Source organism: Stigmatopora argus, chromosome 15 (assembly GCF_051989625.1).
Source record: "Stigmatopora argus isolate UIUO_Sarg chromosome 15, RoL_Sarg_1.0, whole genome shotgun sequence".
In the NCBI taxonomy this organism is placed as follows: domain Eukaryota; kingdom Metazoa; phylum Chordata; class Actinopteri; order Syngnathiformes; family Syngnathidae; genus Stigmatopora; species Stigmatopora argus.
Window position 1 is genome coordinate 10,493,244 of NC_135401.1, and position 27,951 is coordinate 10,521,194.

A 27,951-nucleotide genomic window follows, 5' to 3' on the forward strand; every position below is an offset into this window, starting at 1 on the left:
TCCTCAAACTATAATCATGCTTATTGAAGCCACAATATATACTTGTTTCCCCTTGGAACTGTAAAATCATTTTCACAAAATTAATATGCCAAAATATAATAAACCAGAAAATGTAATGGTCTCCTTTAGTACATCAGATTCCCTTTACCATTTTGGAAACATAGTTTTGTTAAGTTTCCATTTTTTCATTACAGTGATCATTAACCCTACTAATCCCTTGGTTTGTTTGTTTTTCTCCATGGTAATTAAAAACATATATTATTATTTAACATATGTATGTTCACTACTCTTAATTAAAACAACAGTAAAATAGCCCTTATTCTTATAAATTATAATGTTTGTGGTTGTAGGAAATGGAAATTGTGAGTCTCCTGACAATAAATAACAAACAATGAACCGCTACACACTCAAATATTCAATGTTGCATCTTTTGAAGAGAAATTTACAGTCAAGTAGAAAAAAATCCCAAATTAACATTCTGTGAAGCATAATAGTGAACAATAGAAAGGCTGCCTTTTCTTCCAAAATCCACTATGGTTGTTCTTCAGGTGCTGCTTGGGTGGAAATATGGAGATTGTGTTGACGAAAAAGCTCGAATTCATCCACAGCTCAGGGCATACAAAGCTTTGACAGAGAAGGTATTGGGCACCAACTGTGCATAAAAAAACATGATTGTTTGTAAAAGACATCATCCATAAAAACATGCCTGTACTTTTGCCTTGTTAATTCTGGCTTCTTTCATTCTCTTACCTTCTAATTTTAAGGAGAAAGAAATTTACAGATGGCCAATCAGGGAGTCATTGAAAAGCATGCTGGCAATGGGCTGGAACATTGACCGGGCCAAGGATGGAGAGAGCACATCTCAACAGAGAGAGAATGAAAAAGCACGAAAGATCTCTCAGGTTTCACAGGTATGGAGTCCAAGCATGTATAAATAAACATCATGAAGTAATTGAACAAGTTCACAAATTTAATCTAACCTATTTTCTTTTACCAATTCTAGGCAAATGGTTTTAATCCTAGTCCAATAGACACAAGCAATGTGGTCATACCGAGAGAGTTGCAAGTGAGTGACTAGATATTAGCTGTGTTACAAAGAACAGAAAGGAAAGAATAGTTGATTTACAAGATGAAAAATGTACTGTGACACCTTTCTTTGTGTTTTCTCTTTGCTCCAGGGGATGGTGGAAGTGGTGGCTGAAAATTACCATACTATCTTGGCAAAAAGAAAAAAGGGTGACCTTGGAAATAGAGGTGATTTAGAAGTGATATACACTCAATTCTGGTTCCTGTTTTCAGATAGATTACATTCAGAAACTCTCACTGACAGATTTCTTTTTTTTGGGCATGCCTAAGTCCAAGCTAGCTCTCTTATTTGACATGGACAAAAGAAAATCCCCAAATTACATGCCACATATTATAACTAGTGACACGTGGTGGAGTTTCAACACCTAATACCGTGACTCCAACACACTTTCGGTTGGGAATGCCTGATCAAATTCTACATTTTTAGGTGGTGGTATGCACCCTTTGCTGTTACCCTATGAGACGCTGACAGCCAAGGAGAAGGCACGCGATCGGGAAAAAGCTCAAGATCTCTTTCGCTTCCTGCAAATCAATGGCTACAGCATCACAAGGTGGACACCAATTCATCTAATACAGGTTCTTTTAGGAGTTGTTGACCAGTATATTGATATAATGGGTGTACTTTGTACTGCTTTGCAGAGGTCTGAAGGCATTGGAGCAGGATTCTTCTTCCATGGAGAAAAGGTTTGCATACAGTTTTCTGAAGAAGCTGCTCAAGTATGTTGACTCCGCCCAGGAGTTTATCGCTCACCTCGGTAGGTTAATGCAATACATGAGAGTAGTCAAAATTAACGTTTGAGTTCTAATGCGTATATTTATTCAACCAGAGGTAATGGCTGCCAGTGGGAAAACGGACAGGTCTCCTCATGAGCAAGAGATCAAGTTTTTTGCCAAAGTAAGACTGGGATGCTGTATTTGCTGTCTCTATGTAAATATATTATACATTTAATGTGTTGCCTCTCCAGGTTCTTCTTCCGCTCATTGACCAATACTTCAAGAATCACTCCCTCTACTTCCTGTCATCACCCAATCAAAACCTGAGCAGCAGTGGCTATGCCTCCAACAAGGAGAAAGAAATGGTTACCAGGTCACCACATAGCCTTGCATGCACACAACATTAATGTGCACTGCATGACAGTAACAGCATGACAACAGACTATATTTACAGTCTTTCCTCCAGCTGTATACTCACTGTAACACTCTCAATTCCTTCCCTTTTCTAACTTTGATGCATCCAGTTTGTTTTGTAAACTGGCAGCTCTTGTCAGACATAGGATCTCCCTCTTTGGTAAGCTGCTTTTCTGTGTATACTGTATGTCTCCAATGATGTGTGTGTGTGTGCGCGTGTCTGAGCATGTCTTGTAAAATCGGCATTTTTTAACTGAAATTAAAGCATTTGACCTTTTTTGGCTTATTAACAAAACAAAACCTTTTATAAATTCTAATTAAATTATGAATTGTGATGGCGTTTATTCCTTTCCTGCCTAGCCTATTTGAACTTTGTGTCATCTTTCCTGCTATTGTATGCATCTACTGACTGACATACAGATAAACCAGTAAAGCTTTAGGAGAGGAACCAATGTCAGAGCCTTTTCTGCACTGTTACCTCATTTTACATTTCTGCCTCACCCATCTATGCACAAATGCATATATCAGTGGAGGATGCTGCTGCCATGCAAGGCTTAGTCATGAAAAGTCAGAGCAATTAAGGGTTTAGCCGTGTCTTGCCTAAGGACATTGTCTATAAACTTTGCATAAGTACATTCAAACTTGTTTATTTTGACAGCTTCTGCTTCTTTGTTATTTCCTAGGAAGTGATTCAACCACAATGGTTAGCTGTTTGCACATCCTGGCACACACACTGGATACCAGGTGAGTATACGTAGATATGACAGCATACAAAATGAATCTTTAAATAATCGGACTCCAATCTAAACAAAAGCATTTTGTTAAGACATTGAAATTACTTGCCAGTTTTCCCTACTGTACAAGAACTATGTCTTCAGATCATTTGTTTTGTATCCTCATTAAAAGCATATTTGTCAGGAAATCCTATTGCTGGATTGTCTTGTGGGATGCACTGGCAATTGCAAACAGCATCCTTTGGCATTTAATTAAGTAAACAAGTTGCATGCTGCATTTGATGCCCAGGGCTTGCAGTGTGCTGCTTGTTAATACAGCTCACACATAATGAAGGCCATATTGTATTTTGCCTTTCATTTCTTGTTTCTATGGGGAGACATCAAGGCCTTAGTATTCATTTAGCTATGTTGTGAATTACGAAATGCTGAAACTAGACAAACTAATCATATTAATGCATTGCATATGTAGTTTCTGTACTCTGCACCTTGCATTTTAGGTACATATTTATGTCATTTATTGAATAAATCACTCTTGTATCAGTGCTCGAAGTAGTGAGGTGGGTAGGTTGTCTCATATTTCATGAACATTCATACCGAAAAGTGCTGTGCTTCACATACCGAGTGTTATATTTTATTACCCAATATATTTTCCGTATGATGGTTGAACAAGCTTTTTTTCTATTATGGCAGGACAGTGATGAAGTCCGGCTCTGAATCGGTGAGGGTTGGGCTCAGGACGTTTTTTGAAAATGCCGCCGAGGACCTGGAGAGGACATTAGAGAACCTCAAACTAGGGAAGTTCACTCACTCGCGCTCGCAGATGAAAGGTGTGTCACAGAATATCAACTACACCACGGTGGCACTGCTTCCCATCCTGACCGCTCTGTTCGAACACATCACGCAACACCACTTCGGCATTGATCTGCTCTGTGAGTTGACATTATTGTAAGACATCAAACAAATGTTAATGTGCCATGCAGAACAAAAGTGATTGTTGTTGCATCTTGAAAATAAGATGGGTGAGAATTTTGGGTGGTAAAGTTGTTTGTGAAATACAGCACACTAAACCTGTGGTTTACTACATAAAATAATTAATTGTAACTCTATTCATCCATTATTATTACACCTACTTTTACATTCTTACAAATACAGCCTTCAGAAGCATGACAATTACTATTACTTCAGTGTACTCTAACATAAAAACATAATTGCAAATGATGATATTATTATTCTTTCAATTTTCTCTTGAATCAATAAGTATTTCTTTTCAATTTTCTCAGATGGGAACGTCAGTTTACTTCCAGAAGATAATCTTAACTCTGTCCACTCAATGTCTGGCAGTAAATGACAAAGAACAAATACATACACCCCATATTTGCCAGACTATAATGAATTATGTATCTTTTTTTTCATTGATACATCGTGAGTTTGTAGAAAGTCTAACAATTAACAGTCTCTTTAAACAGGTTGTAATTTGTGACTTGATATGACTATTTACAGCAATATAATTAGGTTTCTATTTATTTATTGTATTTGTAAATTAATTTAACATAAGTGGATGCTTTACAGGTCTTATATTTTCTCCTATGATCTGTCATGTTTTATGTTCCTGTTTTAGTGCAAAAAGTGATGATTTTGTAGTACGATTACATTTCAAGTCAAGTACAATAATAGAACCCACTGGGTGATAATCATACTGAACTCAAAATCAAAATGTCTTGACCATGATTACATTGTATTCAATTGTCTGACACCTTGTAAGACATTTAGAATACTTTAACTGTAACATGCAACATATTTTCATCCCTACCAAGAATGTAGGAGGTGTTTAGTAAAGGACATCTTATCTGTTTCAAAATAATTCCGCTCAACTTGTTTCCTCATTGATATTTCAGTGGATGATGTCCAAGTATCCTGCTACCGTATTTTGACCAGCCTCTATGCTCTGGGGACTGGAAAAAACATCTACGTAGAAAGGTATACACCCGCCTACTTGTAATGTTAGTATGATTACTGGAGTTCAGTTAAATCTGAGCCCTAACAACACTGATCTTCTACATATTCTCCAGACAGCTACCAGCTCTCGGCCAATGCTTGGCCACCTTGGCGGGGGCCATGCCGGTGGCTTTCCTGGAGCCGACACTCAACATGTATAACCCCTGCTCAGTCTTTAACACTAAAAGTGGCCGTGAGCGAGCCAGTAAGTTGCATGTTTCCCTATCCATGTGACCAATGTGCAGTGATTCTGAACAGGATGTGTTTAGGTATATGTTGCTTTAACACATAATCCACACTGTCGTCATTAGCCCTCGGGATTCCGGACTCGGTTGAACGAATGTGTCCCGGGATGCCCCGGCTGGACGGGCTCATAAAGGACATCAACGACATGGCCGAATCTGGAGCGCGTTACACAGAGATGCCCCATATGATTGAGGTTGTCCTGCCCATGCTTTGTAACTACCTGTCCTATTGGTGGGAGAAGGGGCCTGAGAACCAGCCAGCTAGTGGCAGCAGTGTGTGCTGCGCCACGGTCACCTCAGAGCATCTCAGCCTTATTCTGGGCAACATTCTAAAAATCCTCAACAACAACCTGGGCATTGATGAGGCTTCATGGATGAAAAGGATTGCAGGTGGGCACCCTAAAAACTAAGTCTTTATATAATTTCCATATCCAACCAGAGACTACACCAGTGGTCCCCAAACTATTCCAGGAGGGCCGCAGTGGGTGCAGGTTTTCGTTCCAACCTGTAAGGGGAAACCTTTCCACCAATCTGGCATCCTAGAAGTGCAATCAGTGGATTGCAGTCAGGTGCTTCTTTTTTCAGCAGAAACCTCATTGGTTAAACTGTTTGTGTTGGATCGGTTGGAACAAAAACCTGCACCCACAGCGGCCCTCGAGGACCGGTTTGGAGACCTCTGGACTACACCTTCTTAGAGTTTCTAAGAAAACATTTACGAGCCATTTGATTATTTATTATCATAAATCGACACTTGTATACTAGTCTAGATTTCAAAGTTAAAAAAAAGGCATTTTAACTTTGCTATAATAGTAAAGAATCTTTATAAGAAAATGAAATGTATGAGTTAAATCAAAATTCTGGATTGTGAAATTTGTTTTATATTTTTCATTAATTGACTAATAAACAGAATACTATGGGTCGTGCATTTCACACCTCAGCCTTCAGTAGTGCTCTGTCTGCATCAATGCAACCTTCAATAACATTTTTTGCCTATAAAACCTTTACTGCAGCTACAGCTCCCACACATACATAAAAACATCAATAATAACCACATAAAATTGCAATATTATTTTATCACGCACTTTTTCACATTTGATTTTTTTCCAGTGTACGTCCAACCCATCATCAGCAAAGCTCGCACTATTTTGCTAAAGAGCCACTTCCTGCCTACACTGGAGAAGCTAAAGAAGAAAACGGTGAAGGTAGTGACAGAGGAGGAACTGTTGAAGGCTGACAGCAAGGGAGACACTCAGGAGGCTGAACTACTCATTCTTGATGAGTTTGCTGTGCTCTGCAGGGACCTTTATGCCTTTTACCCCATGCTCATCCGTTATGTGGATAATAACAGGTTAGATTTGGATGACGGTTCCTTTCAGGTAGACAAGGTCAGAGTCAAATGTCCCTTTGCTCCAGGTCCAGATGGCTAAAAGAACCTGATGCTGACTCAAATGAGCTCTTCAAGATGGTTGCTGAAATTTTTATCCTCTGGTGCAAGTCACATGTAAGAGAGCGGTGATCTATCTACACAGTAAAGAGCACACAACTAAATAAACAACGTACAAAAAAATCATTCACCATCTTTATTTGTTTCCCCCTTTTTCCAGAATTTCAAACGGGAGGAGCAGAACTTTGTAGTTCAGAATGAAATTAACAATCTTTCATTCTTGACTGGAGACAACAAAACAAAGATGTCAAAGGTTAGTTTCTTTTCTATTACCTACTATTGACTGTTATAGCATAGGAGTCCTACATATGTAAACTAAATATGATAAGACAAAGTAGGTCATCAGTGGGAAAAAAGAAAACCAATATTTATGTGCTTCTCAACAAATTATAGTATGGTAAACAAATTATTTTATTTCAGTTGTTCATTTAAAAAAAACACAAAAAACGTTGCCCTACTTTTTCTGTAATATTTTTTTAGAATTGTTTCATACAGTATCTATTATTGTAACTGCTGAATGGGTGCCATTTTTTTAATTGAACTTCTGAATATATATATATATATTTTGTATTTTTATTTTTTTACTATTTATTCAGATGCTCCCATAGATGTTTTAATCACCGTTTTTTTAATTATGTATCCAAAATGGCGTTTTCTTCTCAAGATACAATATTATTATTCATTTCTGGTGTCCTAATAATGAAATAGTCTGAACTCTTTCCATGGTACATTCATTTCTACCAGCATTCTCTTTCTCACAATGAGTCCAAACCAGAACATAGTGACACCCTTTGTCCATTTGCCACAATGCGTATGGTTTCGCAAAACTCAACAACTGTTTCTGTAGGGTTTGGAAAGAAAACTCGTGTTAACAAATTGACCAAACAATGTCGTTCAAAGGGCTTTGAATGAAACCGGAAAATGTAGGAGAAAATAATTATTCAAAGAATGTGTAATTGTGTGTACCGATGCCTTTATGTATGCAGCTCACACTCATCCATCTGAAACAAATATTCCTGTATATTTGTCAAAATTAAAAGGATATAGTATTCACATTATTGCACACAAGTGGTCAATGTGTGCGTCCATTAACTTTCATCCTTATCTGCTATTTGCCCGTCTCTCTCTCTTCCTGTCTCTCTTTGTCTCACAAAGTCCTTTAAGGAAAAGGTAGTGTGCTGCAACGCATGTTTACATGACAACTTATTGGCTCATTAAATCTTAAAAGCCTACAGCACAACATGCCTCTGTGCTTTATAATTTATAGTGAAGTCTTATTGTTGTCTTTATGTTATTTGTGCCCTCAACTACTGTGACATAGTGAATTTTCTTGTCCGTTTGTTTTTAATTTGTCGTTGTGGGTGAAATAACGATGCCAAATGTGTTTGTATTTTTTGATAGATTGTGCAGTGCTATATTTGGGTAACATTTGCCTTAAATGTGTATATTTAAAGCCGTATTGTGTATGTGCGTGTGTTGATTTTGATGTGAAAATGTACAATATGTTTGACTTTCACCAAGTCTGCTGATTCAAATTCAGCTCAGGCTTGAGTTGTCTTTTCCAGCAGTTAGCAGTTGTGAGATGATACTCTTCAATGGTTAATATTTTTATAGATAGTGCTTGGTCTGGACAAACATTGTCCTCCCAGCCTCAGAATACTGTAAATTCCCATGTCAGCAGGCTTAATAGTTTCTTTGACATATCTAGGAATACTGAATTCTCTTTTCTAGTTGATTTTGTAAACAGATTGGTGTATTGAATACGGTATTTTCCAGTCTGGTGGACAGGACCAGGAGAGAAAACACAAGAAAAGGCGGGGGGAGCTCTACTCTATCCAGACATCACTGATTGTGGCGGCTCTCAAGAAGATGCTTCCAATCGGACTCAACATGTGCTCCCCAGGAGACCAGGAGCTTATTTCCTTGGCCAAGACACGCTATCTGATGGTCAGGACTATAATTAGCTCTTTGACAAGAGTGCAGTATTGACTTGATTTGGGTCCATGCTGGTAAATGTTTGTTTTCACAGAGAGATACAGACGACGAGGTCAAAGATCACATCGAGCAAAATCTTCACCTTAGGATAAAGGTGAGTGTAGAATTTTTGATGGTAGCTATTTTATTGGGTTTGGCCTACTACACTGTTTGTTGAAACATCCAGATTAATCAAGGGTGCGTTGCTTCATTACTTGGTCCTTGTTTTTTTCTTTTGTTTCTTGTTTTTTTGTCCTATTTGTTAAAAATGTCTTTTGGAAACCTGCGCCCAGTCGGAAGACCCTGCTGTAAGGTGGCAGATAAATCTTTACAAAGACATAATCATGAGAAGCGCGGGAGCTCTGGACCCTAATGGGGTGGTGGACCGTATCCAGAGGATATCTGCTGCTGTTTTTAACCTGGAACAGGTAGAATATTTACATTTTTCCACTTTGGAGGTGTTAGCAGCTTTGGGATGTACATGACGTAAAGGTCATTTGGCTGACATTGGAAAAATGCTGTTAAGTGTTAAATGTTACAGCTCGTGTGGTAAATATCTGTAACCATAAATTCCGGCATAATTCTATTTTAGCACTTCTGTACCATCTGGTCTTCCCCATCAATTTATATGGATCACTAAAAGCAAATAAAGAGTATTTTAGAAGCATATGGTTTGACTAAATCTTACGCGTGCGGTCGATTGGTTGCCGGTCTTTTGGTCGCCGTCTTTCGGTCGCCGTCTTTCGGTCGCCGTCTTTCGGTCGCCGGTCTTTTGGTTGCCGGTCTTTTGGTCGCTGGTCTTTTGGTCGCCCGGACCCAAACAACGGGCGACCAAAAGACCGGCAACAAAACAAGGTAAAACAACACGGTCTACGCATCAATAAAAGCCAACAATGGCCCTGAACAGTTTCACTGAGCCGACGTGTGAGTGTATAAGAGTTTGTATGTACATGAGTTGTCCCCTTCGGAAGGTACGTCAGTCAGGGTCTTAACAAGTTCTCCAACAAAAAACAGTAAAAGTACGGGAAATTTAGAGCTTTTCTTTAGCCTAATAATAAATAGGGCATTACGTATGACTAAATAATAATTCACAGTTTGTATTTAGAGAATTTGAGCAACGATTTAAATGGTAATTATCAATAACCTTCCAGGCGACCAAAAGACTGGCGACCAAAAGACCGGCGACCAAACGACCGAGTACCAAATCTTGTATTCATTCATTCATCAAATTGTAAGAAAAAATGTGTGGTGTGAAAATGTGAAAACTCCCAATAATTGGATAACAGCAAAATATTAAAACCATTTAGAACAGAACACACAAACATGCAATTTTTTTAACAAATATTTGAGGTGATGTGCATTGTATTTGTGAGTGAATCTTAGCTTCCTTCCTCTTGCTAGGTGGAGCAGCCATTAAGATCCAAGAAATGTGTCTGGCAAAAACTGTTGTCCAAGCAGCGAAAAAGAGCAGTTGTTGCGTGCTTCCGTATGGCTCCACTTTATAATCTGCCGAGGTAAAGTAAAGCATGTTGTGTGTGCATCCAAAGATGATAAAAACACATCAGTTTAATAATTCAATTGATCTTACTGGTGAACCCCTTGTGGTTATGATAGCAACATCACATTTTTGTTTACCTCTTTGCTCTGACTCACAAGGTCCATTTTTCACTAACTGGATTCTGACCATGCATTAGTGCGAAGGCTCTGGTGGAAGAAAAAAAATGCCTGGCCTGCAGACGTTTTCATGGAATACAAAAAGGGACACTAGCAATTTCACGGCCTGCTGGTCTGTAACTCAATTACAGGAAACAAGCTACAGTAAGAGGAAAACAATTGTAGGGTCCAAACGGGAGGACGGCCACCTTCAATATGTGCGCAGATGCGACAACCTGCCTACTTGCCTGCCTGGCAGGCAGCATGTCACAATCACTCCCACTTGTTGACATTGACATTGTCCCAACCTAGCAAACATTTATTAAACACTATTTCCAATGCCGACACATTTCTGCTTCCGAATAAAGTGCAAATACATTCCCCGTATGTGAAGGATAATGCAAGCTATAATATATCCAGTGAAAATCTTTATTGCCGCTCAATGTCACACTTTATTGTACTTGCTGCCCTTAGGGACAAAAACAATAATTACTACCTGGACGCGTACCGACATATTTGGCTGGAGAAAATGCATGGGAACTCAGACTATGACAGTCTGCTCTCCATGCTGACGGTAATGTCAAATTGACCCATGTTGATTGACAAGGTGGCTGACACCACACACTCCTCTTGTTATGAGCCCTTGCTTCCCTCTGGGCACAAACCTTAACTTTCATTCATTCCAACTTCTGGTTTCACCACTGGTCTTTCAGTTCATTTATTGTAGTATACTATGTGAACATGCAGACTCGACATTGATGGTAAAATTGAGGCTAAGATTTAATGCTCAGAATTGTAATGTAGACGTGCTCTCCACTAAGCGACCTACCCTCTTGTTTCTGAAACCATCTACATGTATTTTGCAGTATTTTACTCACAGATCTGACGATTCCTTGAAAAAAGTCAATGACCATTGGGATGTACCAGAGCCTGACTACCAAACCTTTTCCAAAGAGTTCGCTTCCCTGCTTTCCCTTGCTTTAATCTCACCCGTGCTAATTTCCTTTCACTCCCCATAGGCATCGCTCTATTAACCTCTTCCTCCTGGCCTATCAGAGAATATGGATAGAAACAGAAGAGTACTCTTTTGAAGAGAAACTAGTGCAGGACCTTGCAGTAAGTACTAAATATAAAACAGTGGCAATATGTGCAGGAACGCTGGTCCCATCTTTTTCGTGTGGTATATGTGACGTTGCACATGCCTGAAAATTATTATTATTTTTTTCATCCAGGTAGCATGTTTGAGTGGAAAGCTTGACATAACCACCGATGTCAGAGCTATATCACTCAATCACTATGCAGTCATTTAGATGATTAGTTACTAAATGCATGAAAAATGTTTGACATGCTGAGAGTGTTTGCACAGGCTGAGAGCATTTGTACTCCTCAAACCTTTTTTTTTCCTCAGCACCATGATTTTTTGGGCGGGCCTAAAATGGATAACAGTTGGCATGATGTAGAACTTTTGTATTTTTCATATTATTTAATATAATATGGAATTGAAACCATAGGAAACTAGCATACACATTAAAACCTTAATCACCTGGTGATTACTAAAGTATTAGAAAAAAATGTATATTTTTCTGGTAATATGATTGTTTTTTTGTCCTGCTGAAATAGATGGAAGTCCATATATTTGTGTAAATATTAAGTAGGCTTGGGGTGAATTAAGCTTATTGCTATTCTTTATGAAAATGCTGCATGTCACCTGTGCTTATGTGTGGGTTTGCATGTTAATCCATGCTTCTGCTTGATGGTCTGCATGCTTCCATCGTACACCCATGGAAGCTTGTTGTGTCAGGGTAAGATTGTGGTATATGATCATGTACTGTTTCAGTAGTCGTGTTTTACTGTATTATTGATAACAAGAGGCGATGACTTGAACAGAAAACGCAACCCAAAGTGGAGGAGGAGGAAGAGGAGGTAGTCAGAAAACAGCCTGATCCACTTCACCAGCTAATTCTGCATTTTAGCCACAATGCTCTCACAGAATGCAGGTGAACACGCACACAAAAAATGCACCTAAACACACATGATTAACGACTTCTGCAATTGTGCATCCTTTAATCATCGAGTATTTGTCCAATTGATTTATTTCAGCTCTTTGGAAGCGGATCCATTGTATATCGCATACGCTGACATGATGGCAAAGGTATAATATTGTCTTATTGTCTTCGACTAATGCAAAAATATATCATTTTAAGTGACATTTCTCTTTCAGAGTTGTGCTGAAGGTGAAGACGAGAATGACGAGGAAGAGAAAGAGAAGACGTTTGAGGAGAAGGAAATGGAGAAACAAAAAATGTTGTACCAGCAGGCCCGTTTGCATGATCGCGGAGCTGCAGAGATGGTGCTCCAGATGATTGGTGCTAGTAAAGGTAGTGCATGAAACTGTTCACTCCACTGTCATACGCTCCCCACTCTCCCAGATTCACTACAATATATAGAGTCATTCATACTCTTTGGTCATTAGGTCGCCTAGATGCTATGGTGACCTTTACCCTAAAACTGGGCATCTCGATTCTCAATGGTGGAAACATTCTGGTCCAGCAGGTGATAGCTGCACTCAAAGAAAAAATGATCAAATTGGCCTTTTCAACCTACTCAACTTTCTCGCTTTTTGCAGAAAATGTTGGACTACTTAAAAGAGAAGCGAGATGTCGGCTTCTTCAAAAGCTTATCTGGACTAATGATGTCTTGCAGGTAATGAAGGCATAAACCTTTTCCTCCTGCCCTTTTTCAATTTAGTCCAATGATAAGAACCTAAACTAATAAGAATGTTTTAATATTCTCAGTGTGCTGGATCTTAATGCTTTTGAGAGGCAGAACAAAGCAGAAGGTCTTGGGATGGTTACAGAAGAAGGATCAAGTATGTATTGTCACTCAATCAGCATTAACAGCAGTTTTAAGACACGTTACAGAGCCAAATTATTATGTTGTCATTTTCAGGAAAAGGAAAAAATAATACTCAACTACCTGTTGAGTTAAGATTTACATCCGTAATCCGTAACTGTTATATAGGAAGTAATGTAAGGTGTTTTTCCCTGTGACTCAAATGGCAATTTCCTAAACAATTCAGCCTGCCATCTAGTGTTCACTTAATCCTGGTACCAGTTGGTCACAGCAAATAATTGATGCTACGTGTACAGTATAGTGCGTACATTATAAATAAGAGAACTATTAAAAGTAATAGTTCATATTACTAGATTTTTTTTAGGTTAATGACAGACACACAATGTGTGCTGTTATACCTTACAAATCTAAAGATACGTAATTAAAAACAAATTAAAACACATTTCTAACATTTGTTTTAATGGCTGGATTTTGAACTATTTGTGGACATTTTGCCGTTGTCTAACGACATATTCTTCAGGTTCACACGTGTTCCAGAGTCCTTTTGTTCTTTGGTGTTTTTACACTTTCATTTTCACACCTTTTTCACATGTCAACCTGTGTTATTGTACGTCCAAGTCCTGTCTCACTTTGATCGAACAACTACCATTCTCTTAGTCACATCAAGTAAAAATGCTTACAGTTTTAGAAATGGAATCATACAATTTGACAGCAGGTTTGCATAAAGAATATAGTGTTTTTATTTACTACATCAAGTACATGTGCACAAAAAAAGGAATACAGTAACTCCTTGCAAATCGTAACCGACATCACCGGGGCAAACTAATAAGTATGGTACAGTTTTTACCCAGAGAAAACTCAAATTACCATTGTTCACCAGAGTAACAGTGAAATTTGTTGAAAATACTTTACATTTAGTCCCTACAAATCTTGCATGACTCATTTAAATTGCAACAGTGTACCTAAAGATGTATTGCAGCTCATTTCCACTCCATAAACTCAGGCATAATTGAAGGTAACTCTTTTAATCCTTGCCTATAAAGAGTAGCCTGAAAATTAGTAGGTTATAAATCTATGTATGTTTAAGTTATATCTGGAGTAACATCATTCTCTCCTTTGTCTGTGATTGATATCTTGTCTTCTCCTTTGCTTATGTCTGCTTTTTGTGTGTTCTTATGATCATTTATTTATGTCATCGGTCGCAGTCAACGTGAGTGAGCGGGGTAAATACACGGATTAGATTTTACTCTACTCTTTGTAATGCTGACATATTGATTGCTCCACCCTTTTGACTCCTTTATTTCATGCCTCCCTGACCTTTCCACCTTTTCACCCTGAATGCAAAAAAAAGTCACCTATTTCCTAACCTGGGCTGATGAAACGCCTGCATGCTCATTTTTAACATCTGATAGACTAATTCAATATATTGTTTTGTCTGTGGTTTTATTACCCAAAGAAGGTAGTGCTTGCAAGTTGATTTCGTTTGAATTTTACTAACCAGTATAAAATACGATTGGCGTTCATATAATGATGCTAAGTATTTTATTCATTTATTTTTATTCCTGTTATCAATATTTTTGTTGTACGGGAGATGGAATTTATAAACTTAAAAGGACTGCTTGATGAATATAGAAAAACATTTCTATCAATATTACTTGTATTAAAAAGAGGAATATTATCTGACTGCTTCAGAACTTGAACAAACAGTTCATTTCGTTTGTTGTCTCTGCAGGTTCTAAAGTGCTCCAGAATGACGAATTCACTAAAGATCTTTTCCGGTTTCTGCAGCTTCTGTGTGAAGGACACAACAACGGTATGTTGATACACTTAAACCGATTTATTATCATACTAATGTCATTTTTGAACATAAAATTCTGATTTCTGTGACTTGATTATTTGCAGATTTCCAGAACTTTCTAAGAACACAGACAGGAAACACAACTACAGTTAATATCATTATTAGCACTGTTGACTACTTGCTTAGACTACAGGTGTGAACTTTGGCTCTGCACCTCCATAAATATTATATTCTCTTTCAAATCGTGGTTTCCTTTGTCTGATGTGCATTTATATATCCCATAATAGGAATCCATCAGTGATTTCTACTGGTACTACTCTGGGAAGGATGTCATTGATGAGGCAGGTCAGAGAAACTTCTCCAAAGCGCTTGCAGTCGCAAAGCAGGTCTTTAACTCGTTAACAGAGTACATACAGGTGCAGTATAACACAATATAAAAGTGTACTTGTTTTCCCCAATATGATGCAATATGTTCATATAGGAACTAAGATCCTTGCTGTGTGTCTAGGGTCCGTGTATAGGCAACCAACAGAGTTTGGCCCATAGCAGATTGTGGGATGCAGTTGTAGGATTCCTGCATGTTTTTGCAAATATGCAGATGAAGTTATCTCAGGTATGAAATACTGACAAGATAATAATCTCTTGTATTTTGTACATAAAAGACCTACTACTTTACAGCATTTTTTTTCAGCTCATCTCCTAAATAGAAAAATTTAGATCCTGACAAAGACCGGTGTTAAAGCTTCAATTTGTACTTTCCAAATAGCACAGTTGAAGAAGCCTGCAAACATAAAATAAATGTAAAAGCCCAGAAAATCTGGAAATAAATTTTTATTTTTATTTTTATTAACATGTCTAATTGTTATGTAGTTTTTTTCCCTTACATAATATTGTTGCAATGTTTTGAGATAAAATATTTTTGGGGAAACACTATATATTAATATATCGATCCTAATACAATGCCATATGAGAATTTTAGCATTGTTTAATTTATTTGACAATATACAATTGAGCTATTTCACCAACAATCCTAAGTGAGGATTCAAAAGATGTAATGGTTCACATTAATATTTTGGGTGAATTTAGAGAATACTACCATTAACACTGCTTCGTAGGTTACTTAGAAGCAATCTGTAAGCGATGTGGGACTGGTTTGTCAGAGCAGACTTTAATTAACAATTTACTGAAGGTCAATGAAGCTTTCTCATCACTGTGTTCATCTACTTACAGGACTCTAGTCAAATTGAATTATTAAAGGAACTGCTGGATCTACAAAAGGACATGATAGTCATGATGCTCTCACTTCTTGAAGGTAAAGTCCATGAGATCTCTCATAGCATCCTGCATTTGTATAATTTCACATTGACATTTTATTGATGAAAAAAGTGTGATTTATAATCCCTCACAGGAAATGTTGTCAATGGAACCATCGGGAAACAAATGGTGGACACGTTGGTGGAGTCGTCCAGCAATGTAGAAATGATCCTTAAGTTCTTTGATATGTTCCTCAAACTGAAAGATCTGACCACCTCAGACAGTTTCAAAATTTATGATGCGGAAAGCAAAGGTTTTATTTCAAAGAAGGATTTCCAGAAATCCATGGAGAACCAGAAGCAATATTCCCAGTCCGAGATTGAGTTTCTTCTGTCTTGCGCCGAGGCCGATGAGAACGACATGTTCAACTATGTGCAGTTTGTGGAAAGGTTCCACGAGCCCGCTAAGGACATTGGCTTTAACGTGGCAGTTCTGTTAACAAATCTCTCGGAGCACATGCCACACGACGCTCGCCTCTCGACGTTCCAGGATCTGGCCGAGAGTGTCCTCAGCTATTTTGAACCTTACTTGGGTCGTATAGAAATCATGGGTGGAGCCAAGCGCATCGAACGAGTCTACTTTGAAATCAGCGAGTCCAGTCGAACCCAGTGGGAAAAGCCTCAGGTGAAGGAGTCCAAACGGCAGTTCATCTTTGATGTGGTCAATGAAGGCGGAGAAAGCGAAAAAATGGAACTATTTGTAAACTTCTGCGAGGATACCATTTTCGAGATGCAACTAGCATCTCAGATTTCCGAGCCTGACCCAGTAGAACGTCAGGAGGAAGATGATGAAGATGATCACCAGAGCTTGGCTGAAGACCAGGAGGAGGAAGAGGAGGAAAATGTGATGTTGGAGTCCTCCTCAGCCTTTACAATCGCCTGTATCTCCATGAGAAAGAATAGCTGCCACTTTCGACAACTGCTCACTCTTAAGAGCATGAAACGGCAGTACAGAAAATTCCGGAAGATGAGTGTGAAAGAGACGGTGCATGGCTTCTTTGCGTTCTTTTGGATGATCATCACTGGCCTCCTACACTTTATCTACAGCTTCATTTGGGGTTTCTTCCATATTCTATGGACTACCATGTTTGGGGGCGGCCTCGTCGAAGGGGCAAAGAACATAAAGGTCACAGACATTCTGGGGAACATGCCAGATCCGACTCAGTTCGGGATCCACGGCGATGTGTCGGAGACAGACAAGATGGAGGCGCATGAGGCGTCAGCGTTGACTGAGATGGGTCACATGGCTCAGGGGGATGTGGGCGAGGCGGACCTGATGGCCGAGTTGCTCAACATCCAGCCTAAGAAGGAGGGCAAGCATGGAACGGAGCCTGGATTAGGGGACGTGTCTGAGGTGATCGTGGGGGGTGATGCTCCCTCCATAGCCGCTGCTGTCAAGCAGAAGAAGGCTCAGGTTAGTCCAAAATCGAACACAATCTTAAAAATTGAATCTTCGTTTTATTTGTTTTTATTTATTTGTGATTTGTTCACTTTGACATGATGAGTTTGAATGCCAGTCACCTCGTTGTGTAGAGGTTCACTCGCCTGACTTTGGTACGGGCGGGCACAGGCTCAATTCCCGCTGGTGGCGGTATGATTGGGGGTGCGAATGGTCATTTGTCTCTCTGTGTGCCCGACGGTTGTCTGGCGACCATTCTAAGGTGTATTCTGCCTTTCACCCGAAGACAGCTGGGTTGGGCTCCAGCAACCCTTTTGAGGATGAGTGGTATGGAAGAAGATGAGAGTTTGAATGCCATTTTATTTCTAATATTATAGGAATAATGGGAATGTTTCCAGTTAGACCTTAACTCAAAATGATTTACTTTTGCATTGTTCAACTTTGAGCTTTCACAGTGCTGCACTTTGTTATTGAATGTGTCATGTTTTTCATTGTAACAATTAGTGGATTATGAATGTACTAGCCTTCATATTTTGTAGAGGTCATGATGATAATGTTTGCCAGTAAAAGCTTTTTGCCTGTTACAGTTTGTAACATGGTATGCTATGGTTAATGGAGCGGACTTATATGGGACTTTTATCAACACCATTATATTGCTAACATTGCATTAAATGTGTTCACGCATCAGTGAATGTGAATATATGCTCGTAAATTAGAAAAAGGGAAAAAAAGCTTAATATTTTAACAAATGCACGCATTTTCATCCTCCTTATATATGTAAAAAGGTTTTCCTGAGATTTATTAATTTGTGTTATAGCTGGCTGCGAAAAAAAAGGCGTCAAATGGAGACTACAAATCAGATTCTGAGAAAACAGAGTGAGTTTTCTGTGCATTGTAATTCTAAATGCATTTTGTTTAGAACTGCTATAGAACAAAATAGAACAGAACAGAAGAGACTTTGACCTTACTGTCAACTTCATCCATTGCTCGTCATAAGTATAGAGCTAAAAATGCAGTTTTCGTCCATCTCTACATGCTTTAGCAAACATATTCATGTATTATAAATGTACAGATGCAATGACTAGTGATTGAACAGTCTATACATATGGTTAACAATATGAAATGCTAGTAATATTGTATTGTATATGATAGGCTATAGATATGAGTGCTGATGGATTTTTTGTGTGGTGTAGCTCTGATGATGGAGAGAAGAAAGATCACGACAAAGCTAAAGATGAAGCCCCTCCTGAGCTTCCACTGGAGAAGAAGGCTCCCAGGAAAAGACTAGGCATGAAGAAAGAACCACCCGAGGTTTTCACTGCCAGCTTCTTTGCTGGCCTGGAAATATACCAGACTAAAATGCTGGTCAGATTATGTTTAATTTTTTATTCAACCCATCTAATTGATTGCTGAGTTTTGATATTTATGTTTTCCTATATGTATGTTACAGAATTACCTTGCCAGAAACTTCTACAACCTGCGATTTTTGGCACTGTTTGTCGCATTTGCAATTAACTTCATTCTTCTCTTTTATAAAGTGAGTTAAATGCAGCTTTAAAATGACTATAAGAATGGAACTAACAATGAATGTGATTTTGTTCATGTTCTAAGGTGACTGGCGATAATGCTGAGGATGAGGACCCATGGAATGGTCGAAGGAGAACTAGGGAAAAGGAGGAAGAAGAAGACAGCTCTCTTGAATATTTCATACTACAAGAGAGTACTGGTTACATGGCTCCAACACTTCGCTGCCTAGCAATACTGCACACCATTATATCCTTTTTGTGTGTAGTGGGGTACTACTACCTAAAGGTAAACACATACATCTCCAATGAACAATTCTAGAGTGCATGCTGTATGATGAAAAACGGACAAACGCATTGGGTCCACTACATTTTAAATAGAGATCATTTTGTAAATGTATATCATATAAACAACTGTAGCAATGACAAAATGATGAATGAAATGACCACTGCTCAAAAGTAAAGTTTAGTTTTGAAACTGTTTTGTAATGATTGCCGTTTATTTGCTCAGGTGATAAAGCTGCACATTCTTTGAAGCAAAAGCCTTTAAGTACATGTATTTCATCTGTGTGTTTGTGGTTCGCAATTGGCATTCAAATCGCATTATATTGTTTCCCTGATTTCTAAAGTTCACAGTGCTTTTGTCCTTTTGGTTATACTGAATTGTACTGAATGCATGGTATAAGTGAACAATCTGTAATAGTGAATTACAACAACATGTAAGAACAAAGGAATACTACATTCTTGTGCTTATTTAAGGTTCCTCTGGTGGTGTTCAAGCGTGAAAAGGAGATAGCCAGGAAGTTGGAGTTTGCTGGACTCTACATAACAGAGCAACCGTCAGATGATGACATTAAAGGACAGTGGGATAGGCTGGTTATTAATACGCCGTACGTTGCATTGCTTCTTCAAATCGTTGCTTTACTTTTTCCAAAAACTTAACATTTTTACCTCTTATTCTGTCAGGTCCTTCCCCAACAACTATTGGGATAAATTTGTCAAACGAAAGGTAAGGGATTTAATCTTTGTATACCCTGACACCTGAATATTGTACACATTTTGGCAGCAAAATTACGGCTCACCCTATTGAATGATTCACCCCCTGAACACTTGGAAAGCAGATATTTTGCAGACATCAGTTAGAGACTTTGCTCCTCTTTTAGGTTATCAAGAAGTATGGAGACCTGTATGGAGCTGAGAGGATTGCAGAGCTACTGGGTTTGGACAAAAGTGCTCTTGATTTTAATCCGACAGAGGAAGCTGTCACCAAAGAAGCCTCGTTGGTGTCATGGTAAAAAGATTAGACGATTCACTTAACCAATCCAACGTGATTGCGTTGATTACTCTCTTTTTCTGTTGACAGGTTGAGCTCAATTGATACAATGTACCATATTTGGAAGATGGGGGTGGTCTTTACAGACAACGTAAGTATGAATGGATGAGGAAAGGAATAGGAAAAATTCATTTAGTTCAAATGTCTTTCCACAACAGTCATTTCTGTACCTCGTGTGGTACACGACAATGTCCATTCTGGGCCACTATAACAACTTCTTCTTTGCCGCACATCTACTGGACATCGCCATGGGGTTCAAGACACTCCGCACTATCTTATCCTCTGTCACCCATAATGGCAAACAGGTGAAGATTATCCTCTTGCAATGTTCTAAACTGCCCAAATATGTAAAGCAGGGGTCACCAACTGTTTTCCATATCTTCCATCTCCAACAAACTTGAACCAAATAACCAGGACCGTTACGAGGCTTCTGATGAGATTGCTGATGAGTTGAACATTTGATTCAGGTGAGTTTTAGGAAGGAGATATGGAAAACAGACTGCATAGGTGCCCTCGAGTAGCAGTGTTGGTGACCCCTGATGTAAAGAATAATGTGGTTGGTTGTTTTTCTATATGGCCAGTTCAAAAGATATGTTCTGCAGAGTGTCATGTGGATTTTTCATCATAAGAGAACAGGTTTGCTTATATTTGTGTGTCTTTAGCTGGTATTGACGGTGGGTCTCCTGGCTGTCGTTGTCTACCTCTACACTGTGGTAGCCTTCAACTTCTTTAGGAAGTTCTACAACAAGAGTGAAGATGACGACGAGCCAGACATGAAGTGTGATGACATGATGACTGTAAGTGGAAAAAAAAAAGGTTTATGAATGGAAAATCGCTCTGCACACATCTTGTAAGTGTCAGATTTCTTCCGCAGTGCTACTTGTTCCACATGTATGTCGGTGTGAGAGCGGGCGGAGGCATTGGTGATGAGATCGAAGATCCTGCTGGTGACCCCTATGAGCTGTATCGCATCCTATTTGATATTACCTTCTTCTTCTTTGTCATTGTAATCCTCCTGGCCATCATTCAGGGTGAGACTGTAATTGTGACTGTGCGCAGTACTTGTTCATGCTAATAAATGAAGAGGTGCATGCAAGGCTTAAAGAATACACTGAAACAATTTCATTGGACAGGTTTTGGCGTGTTGGCTACATCCCATTGCTTTTTAGACTGTTTTGGGCAGCAGAGAAGGCTTTTCTGCAAACACATTTTATCACTTCAACCCAGGAAGTTTCAGTGTTGTTGTTTGCAGGTTTGATCATCGATGCTTTTGGAGAGCTGAGGGACCAGCAGGAACAAGTCAAAGAAGACATGGAGGTGAGTGACGGTATTACTGCTGACAAACATTCTTAACTACATGGGACGAATTTATCGTCACAATGTCACTTCTTTTTTCCTCCTCAGACAAAATGTTTCATTTGTGGGATTGGAAATGATTACTTTGACACAACGCCTCATGGCTTCGAGACTCACACATTGCAAGAGCACAATTTGGCCAACTACTTGTGAGTATTCATTTGAAACAAATATTTTACTTGTCTCGTCAGTCTGACATTCAAGAAACGATGATATAGACAATAATCTAGCTACACATTCTACAAAAATGATATTTGTTTACTGTTGCAATAGCATATGATGCGTTCTCCTTCATTGACTGTGCTTTTTTGCAAGGTTTTTCCTGATGTACCTCATTAACAAGGACGAGACTGAGCACACTGGGCAGGTGCGCAATGATTTCCTCTATGAGCAAATGATTATTTGAATTGAATCAGAAATGATGTGAACAGATATTGCAATTCCTGCTGTTATGGTCCTGAGATCATTTTGCCAGTGCAAAACTGCAAATAGAAGTGACATCATTTGTTTTTAAATTGATTGTGTTCATTTATATACATATCATACCAGTGTGTAACTCAGAGGTGTCTAAACTTTTCTCTCCGAGGGCTGCTTTAAAAACAATAAAGTATGCCAATTTGAAATCCTTTCCACTTTCATTTCAAAGAGAAGATCAGGTAAAAAAAAAAAGTAATAGCTCTATCTGTAGTTTTGACACCCCTCATGGAAATGACGAAAAATAATCTAGAATAAAGCACAATATGAAAGTGTTTTACACTTCGCCATGAAGTTAATTGTGTGTTTCAGGAATCGTACGTGTGGAAGATGTACCAGGAACGCTGCTGGGATTTCTTCCCAGCCGGAGACTGCTTTCGCAAGCAGTACGAAGATCAACTGGGATAGAGTGTATCCATCCTTCTTAACTATGGGGGTGCTGCTGCTCTGAATTGTAACCATTGACCCACTCAAACTGAGCTGAAAGTGATACAAATGGTATTTTTGTAAAGGCGCAAGAAAGAACGCTGTCCTCTCTACCCTCAGCGATGTCAGCATCCAATTCACTTTGTCAGGTTATGGTTTTGCACCGCATTTTGACAGAATTGCCTTTTACTTAACATAAACCCTCCACCCACTCATTGCACAATGTTATGTTGTATTCTTGAAAAGCTCTGGTGGGCAGTGTCTGGGTGTTGGGAGATGGGAGAAGAAAAAAAATCAATCAAATTATGCACAAGAATCCAACACTTATTTAGAGAATGTTGAAACTTAATGCCAAACAACGAGTGAAATAAATACATTTGTTGTTTAACCTTGCAAGAAAAGTGTAGAGGCAAGCAGTATTATGTGAATTTAATTTTTGTTATTGATTTCCATCAAGTGCCTTATACTGTAGTACATATTCTACATTACAAAGAAGCTATGCAAACCTTTGTGCTGTCTTTTCTTATTGTATCTACTGTAAGTGAACAGATACATACTTTCATTAAACATTGGAGAAGAAAACGTAAGACTTATTTGTTTTGCTGAATGCAGCATACATGCAAATGTTCCATGTTGTACAAATGACATCTGAATTGACATGAAAAAGCAAACATGGTATTGCTATTGTATGGCTGTTTGTATGTAGTAGCTTTGAAGATTTGTGCATTTCTTTTGATGGGACAAAAATAAAATAGTGCCAGAAATCTCTTTGCTCTCTGTATTGTCTGTCAGCTTCCTTTCATTGCCATTTTTAAATGGCAATTGAGCCAGGATCCAGTACGGCAGTAGACTGCGGAGCAGCTCAGAAGTGACGATTTGACAAACAAAGACCTGATAACGTTCTTACGGGACAATGCAGCGCATTCGGTACGTTGTCATTTGGGAATTTTGACGCCCCAGTTCTCATTTTAAGAGGGTTTTTTTACGGGAGCACGCCTCGTTGGCGTGATGTAGACCCACGTGATTGGACACGGGAACATGTTTGCAAACAAATTGGCTACATTGCGTTACCTCTAGTTCTTTATGTTTAATAAGAAATCATTCCATTGTGTGTTTCAGTTCCTCAACGAACACTGATTGCTGGGAAACATCAAGAATGTAGCCAAAACGACCAACAAGAAGCAGCTAGTCGACACCATAACGAGCTGTTTGTCAGCAAAGTGAGTCATTTTTTAAAATTCTAGTTTCTATTTTCTCTGTCTGTTTAATCATTAAATATCAGTGTTCAGTATTCAAGGCTTTGCTCAATTGTTTTTTTTATTATGATACATTTAAATTTTGAATGAAAACAAACTAACTGAATAAGTGTTGATTTTTAATAGCAAGACACCCATGTGGTTAACTCACACCCACAATTGCCATCAGTGGAGGTGTAAGGAATAAACGGTACAATAGTAGAATTAATATACCTTTAGCCTGGGCTTGGACCTTTTTTATTTTAAATGTGGTTTTGACAAAGCCTAAGTCGGACATTCATTCAACAATAGCCCAGGGGTCATTTTTGACTCAAGTTTAAGCAAATGGTAAAATAACCAGGACTGAGCTTGTATGTCAATTTTCTCATAACTCAAATGGAGGTTTCCCATAGAAATGAACTAAATACAAATTATTTTGTTCCAACCCTCTGAGAAAACACCAAAAAAAGGATATTGGATTGGAAAAACGCATGTATTTGTTCCAATTCGCCATCTATTAACAAAGTAACAAATAACTAGTCAACCATCACAATGGCTCACTATTTAGAGATTGACATATTATGTATATAAATTAATTTTTCGGTTACCAATAAAACATTGAATAAACAAATGTATGAATGAATAAATGGATAAATAAATAAATAAATGAATGAATGTCATTCACATGGTGTGTTAATATCAATTAATACTAGAAGCTTTTGTCTTACCTACAGAAATAAATGAATAAATGAAGAAATAAAAATGAATATATGAATGGAAATGAATAAATAAATGTCATACATATGGTGTGTTAATATCAATTATTAATGGAAACTTTCTCTTACCTAAAGAAATAAATTGATAAATAAAGAAATAAATACTTGAATAAATAAATTCAATAAATAAATCCATCTGATTCATATAGTGCGTTAATATCAATTAATAATGGAAGCTTTATCTTATCTACATTTTCACACCTGATTGCTGAGGAGATGTAGTCCAACAGTTTATCCTCTGACTCTGGATAATCAAAGGTCTGCAGGGGGCGCTAGTGTTGTATTTGAGAAACCTGAGAGGGTTTTAGAAGATCTCATGTAAGTCTCAGAGGATTTTGTTTCATCACAAGACAGCGGGTGACCTCTTTATCTGGACCACCCCCTACTCCAACCCCTTTCTACTTCTGTTCCCTTGTCTTTCAGCATCACTATCAAACCTTGCCTTAATGTCATCTTATAAATATACCTACTGGCACCCCCCATATATATGTATGTATGTATATATATATATATATATATATATATATATATATATATATATATATATATATATATATATATATATATATATATATATATATATTATATATATATATGTATATATACACATATATATGTGTATATATATATATATATATATATATATATATATATTCATTCATGTGCCGTACCGCTTATATTTATATGCATGTGTGTGTATCCATCAGCACCTCTGTTATTAAATTTAATACTGCACATCTGCTTCATCAGAAGACAAAACATTGTTCTATAATTGGCAGGATATGAATAGATAATAGTTTTAGCTGTATTTTATGGGATAATTATTTCGGCGTGATGCACTCACCTTGTTATTATTGTACAATTTTGGACCATATGGTTTTTGGCAGGTAAAACTTCATTAGGCCATTTTGTTAAGCATGTGTGTGGGGGGGGGTACTTCACATGAGCGATAACCATTTATTTGAGATTTACCGTTGTACTCGCCAATACTTGGAATGGTCAATTGAATTGATTCTATTAATCTACTGGTCGTTTCATCATTTTCATGGCTTTCCTTTTAATTCAATTGTGCGTACTGTAGGTTCCGCCATGCCATTTCACAAAAAGCAGTTTGTGTTGTATTGGTTAATTGTTCATGTTTGAACAACACTCTGGTTTCAACAGGAGAAGATAAATTGTCTCTATTAGTAGCATTTAATCAGTGGCTAGCCCAGTGTTCTCAGTTTCCTGCACCTGCTGGGGGAAGATGAATGTCTACAGGATATTTCATCGGACCACTCACATCAGTGTGCAGGATATGAGCCATTAAAGCTGTCTGTCTTTTTTACTTGCTTTCAGGTACACAAATACACAGGAATGGTTCGCAGGATATCTAAAGATTTGTTCATTCATCGTACATTGTCTGAACCGCTTTATCACCACTAGGGTTGCGGGGGGTGCTGGAGCATATCCCAGCTGACTTCAGGCCGACGTGCTAACCACTCAAGCCGCCGGGCCACCACCATGAAGCTTTGCAAAAAAATAAAATAAAGAAAGCAGAGAAGATGATATTTTGGTGAAATTGTGAATACAAATATTCACCTCACTAAAAAGGATAACAAAAATTAGAAATTACTTATTAGAGTGACATGATTTTTTTTAAATATGTAAATATCTTTGGTTTTTGATCAAATAAAAAAAATTGCCCTCCCAAAAATGCAACTTACACTCCACTCATTGTGCATTGTTTGGCAGGTGTGACTTATAGAAAATTACAGTACTTGCTTTAGTTTCTATGACCTGCAATTTAGTGCGGACCAGTCTAGGGTATTTACCCAGTAAAGGCTTTACCTCACATCTGACCTTGATACTTTAGTGCTATGAAAAATAGATTGATATTTCCAAACAATTCTGGGATTCTATCAAACTCTGTTAACTTCTAAATGCCCATTTATACTTTACTCAGCAGAACTCCAGGCCTCACTACCCTGGTAATGTTGTGCATCTATTTACTACTTACTATCAATAAATTGCTTTTGTGAGGGCTGCTGCTATGTTGTAGTTCCGCTACACCCTGTTGCCCACCCTATTTCACCTGAAAGAGGATCCTTAAATAATGTATGTCAGCAATTATTAATCATGTGTGAATTATTAGAACTTTCATAGATTAAAATCTGACCGAATAAATTGTCCAGGCCTTGTGTGTTGTTGAAATGTTGTAGTCGACACTGCAAGGACACACAATAGGCAATTTGATGTGTAAATGCATCTCATTTCACGGTGTCCTTGAAAGCACACTTTAGATTGTTCAATGTGCTCGATAAAGTGTATTTGCTTTGCTTCCATCGCATCTCATGAAAAATGGATGATCTCCTATTGCTTTCTGCTGGCCACCGCTGCCTTCTCTGAATCGTGCGACCACATTTGGTGGAGACGCCCCCCCCCCCTCCTCATCTTACTCGCCCCCATCTTCCGCTCTCCCTCTGTAGTCTGTTCATGGGTAGGTGGTTTGAATAACTTAGCACATATTTCAGCCTGACACACTTTTTCAGTCGGTGTCCCCTGGGTGCCCAGTTCATGAGCCCGCACCTACTGTTTTATTTAGAAGTAAGGCTTTATGTGTGTGGGTGTGCATGCAATAGCCTTTGTTTTTATTTAGAATGCTTCATAGAGTTGTCTGCCCTTGATCTTGTATTAAACTCTGACAGGAGATGATCACTGTGCCAACACAACAGCATATATATATATATATATATATATATATATATATATATATATATATATATATATATATATATATATATATATATATATATATATATATATATATATATATATATATATATATATATATATATATATAAAATATATATATATATCTATTATATATATATAATATGTGCCAACACAACAGCACATAGATATATAATATATATATATATATATATATATATATATATATATATATATATAATATATATACTATATATTATATATGTATATATATGTATGTATATAATATATATATATATATATAATATATATAATATATATAATATATATTATATATATAATATATATTATATATGTATATATATGTATATATATATATATATATAAATATATATATATATATATATATATATATATATATATATATATATATATAAATTTACATTCATTTTAAAAGACAGCATACTGGTATGGTGAACGTTGAACCAGTTCAA

At 37.8% G+C, this 27,951-nt stretch overlaps 1 protein-coding gene across 1 annotated transcript in view; it reads left to right on the plus strand.

Annotated features, from left to right (window-relative positions):
• Positions 1-23,498, plus strand: part of LOC144090169 (ryanodine receptor 3-like) — a 77,125-nt gene extending 53,627 nt beyond the window's left edge. Inside the window, exons 56-106 of the mRNA XM_077621496.1 lie at positions 549-638; positions 765-911; positions 1,004-1,066; positions 1,179-1,254; positions 1,514-1,637; positions 1,726-1,841; positions 1,914-1,981; positions 2,052-2,173; positions 2,325-2,374; positions 2,898-2,958; positions 3,639-3,877; positions 4,844-4,925; positions 5,018-5,148; positions 5,255-5,578; positions 6,296-6,536; positions 6,602-6,689; positions 6,793-6,885; positions 7,788-7,802; positions 8,409-8,579; positions 8,662-8,721; positions 8,900-9,034; positions 10,008-10,120; positions 11,279-11,375; positions 12,147-12,256; positions 12,360-12,411; positions 12,481-12,637; positions 12,733-12,812; positions 12,886-12,962; positions 13,055-13,128; positions 14,318-14,335; positions 14,845-14,925; positions 15,015-15,103; positions 15,198-15,326; positions 15,419-15,523; positions 16,141-16,222; positions 16,319-17,637; positions 18,440-18,498; positions 18,816-18,987; positions 19,073-19,159; positions 19,234-19,434; positions 19,905-20,035; positions 20,112-20,154; positions 20,309-20,436; positions 20,509-20,569; positions 20,637-20,783; positions 21,141-21,275; positions 21,353-21,509; positions 21,731-21,795; positions 21,883-21,983; positions 22,150-22,201; positions 22,621-23,498. Coding sequence (XP_077477622.1) covers positions 549-638; positions 765-911; positions 1,004-1,066; positions 1,179-1,254; positions 1,514-1,637; positions 1,726-1,841; positions 1,914-1,981; positions 2,052-2,173; positions 2,325-2,374; positions 2,898-2,958; positions 3,639-3,877; positions 4,844-4,925; positions 5,018-5,148; positions 5,255-5,578; positions 6,296-6,536; positions 6,602-6,689; positions 6,793-6,885; positions 7,788-7,802; positions 8,409-8,579; positions 8,662-8,721; positions 8,900-9,034; positions 10,008-10,120; positions 11,279-11,375; positions 12,147-12,256; positions 12,360-12,411; positions 12,481-12,637; positions 12,733-12,812; positions 12,886-12,962; positions 13,055-13,128; positions 14,318-14,335; positions 14,845-14,925; positions 15,015-15,103; positions 15,198-15,326; positions 15,419-15,523; positions 16,141-16,222; positions 16,319-17,637; positions 18,440-18,498; positions 18,816-18,987; positions 19,073-19,159; positions 19,234-19,434; positions 19,905-20,035; positions 20,112-20,154; positions 20,309-20,436; positions 20,509-20,569; positions 20,637-20,783; positions 21,141-21,275; positions 21,353-21,509; positions 21,731-21,795; positions 21,883-21,983; positions 22,150-22,201; positions 22,621-22,716 — 6,714 coding nt within the window. The 3' untranslated portion in view covers positions 22,717-23,498. The remainder of the gene's footprint in view (positions 1-548; positions 639-764; positions 912-1,003; positions 1,067-1,178; positions 1,255-1,513; positions 1,638-1,725; positions 1,842-1,913; positions 1,982-2,051; positions 2,174-2,324; positions 2,375-2,897; positions 2,959-3,638; positions 3,878-4,843; positions 4,926-5,017; positions 5,149-5,254; positions 5,579-6,295; positions 6,537-6,601; positions 6,690-6,792; positions 6,886-7,787; positions 7,803-8,408; positions 8,580-8,661; positions 8,722-8,899; positions 9,035-10,007; positions 10,121-11,278; positions 11,376-12,146; positions 12,257-12,359; positions 12,412-12,480; positions 12,638-12,732; positions 12,813-12,885; positions 12,963-13,054; positions 13,129-14,317; positions 14,336-14,844; positions 14,926-15,014; positions 15,104-15,197; positions 15,327-15,418; positions 15,524-16,140; positions 16,223-16,318; positions 17,638-18,439; positions 18,499-18,815; positions 18,988-19,072; positions 19,160-19,233; positions 19,435-19,904; positions 20,036-20,111; positions 20,155-20,308; positions 20,437-20,508; positions 20,570-20,636; positions 20,784-21,140; positions 21,276-21,352; positions 21,510-21,730; positions 21,796-21,882; positions 21,984-22,149; positions 22,202-22,620) is intronic.
• The last annotated feature ends 4,453 nt before the right edge of the window (positions 23,499-27,951 follow it).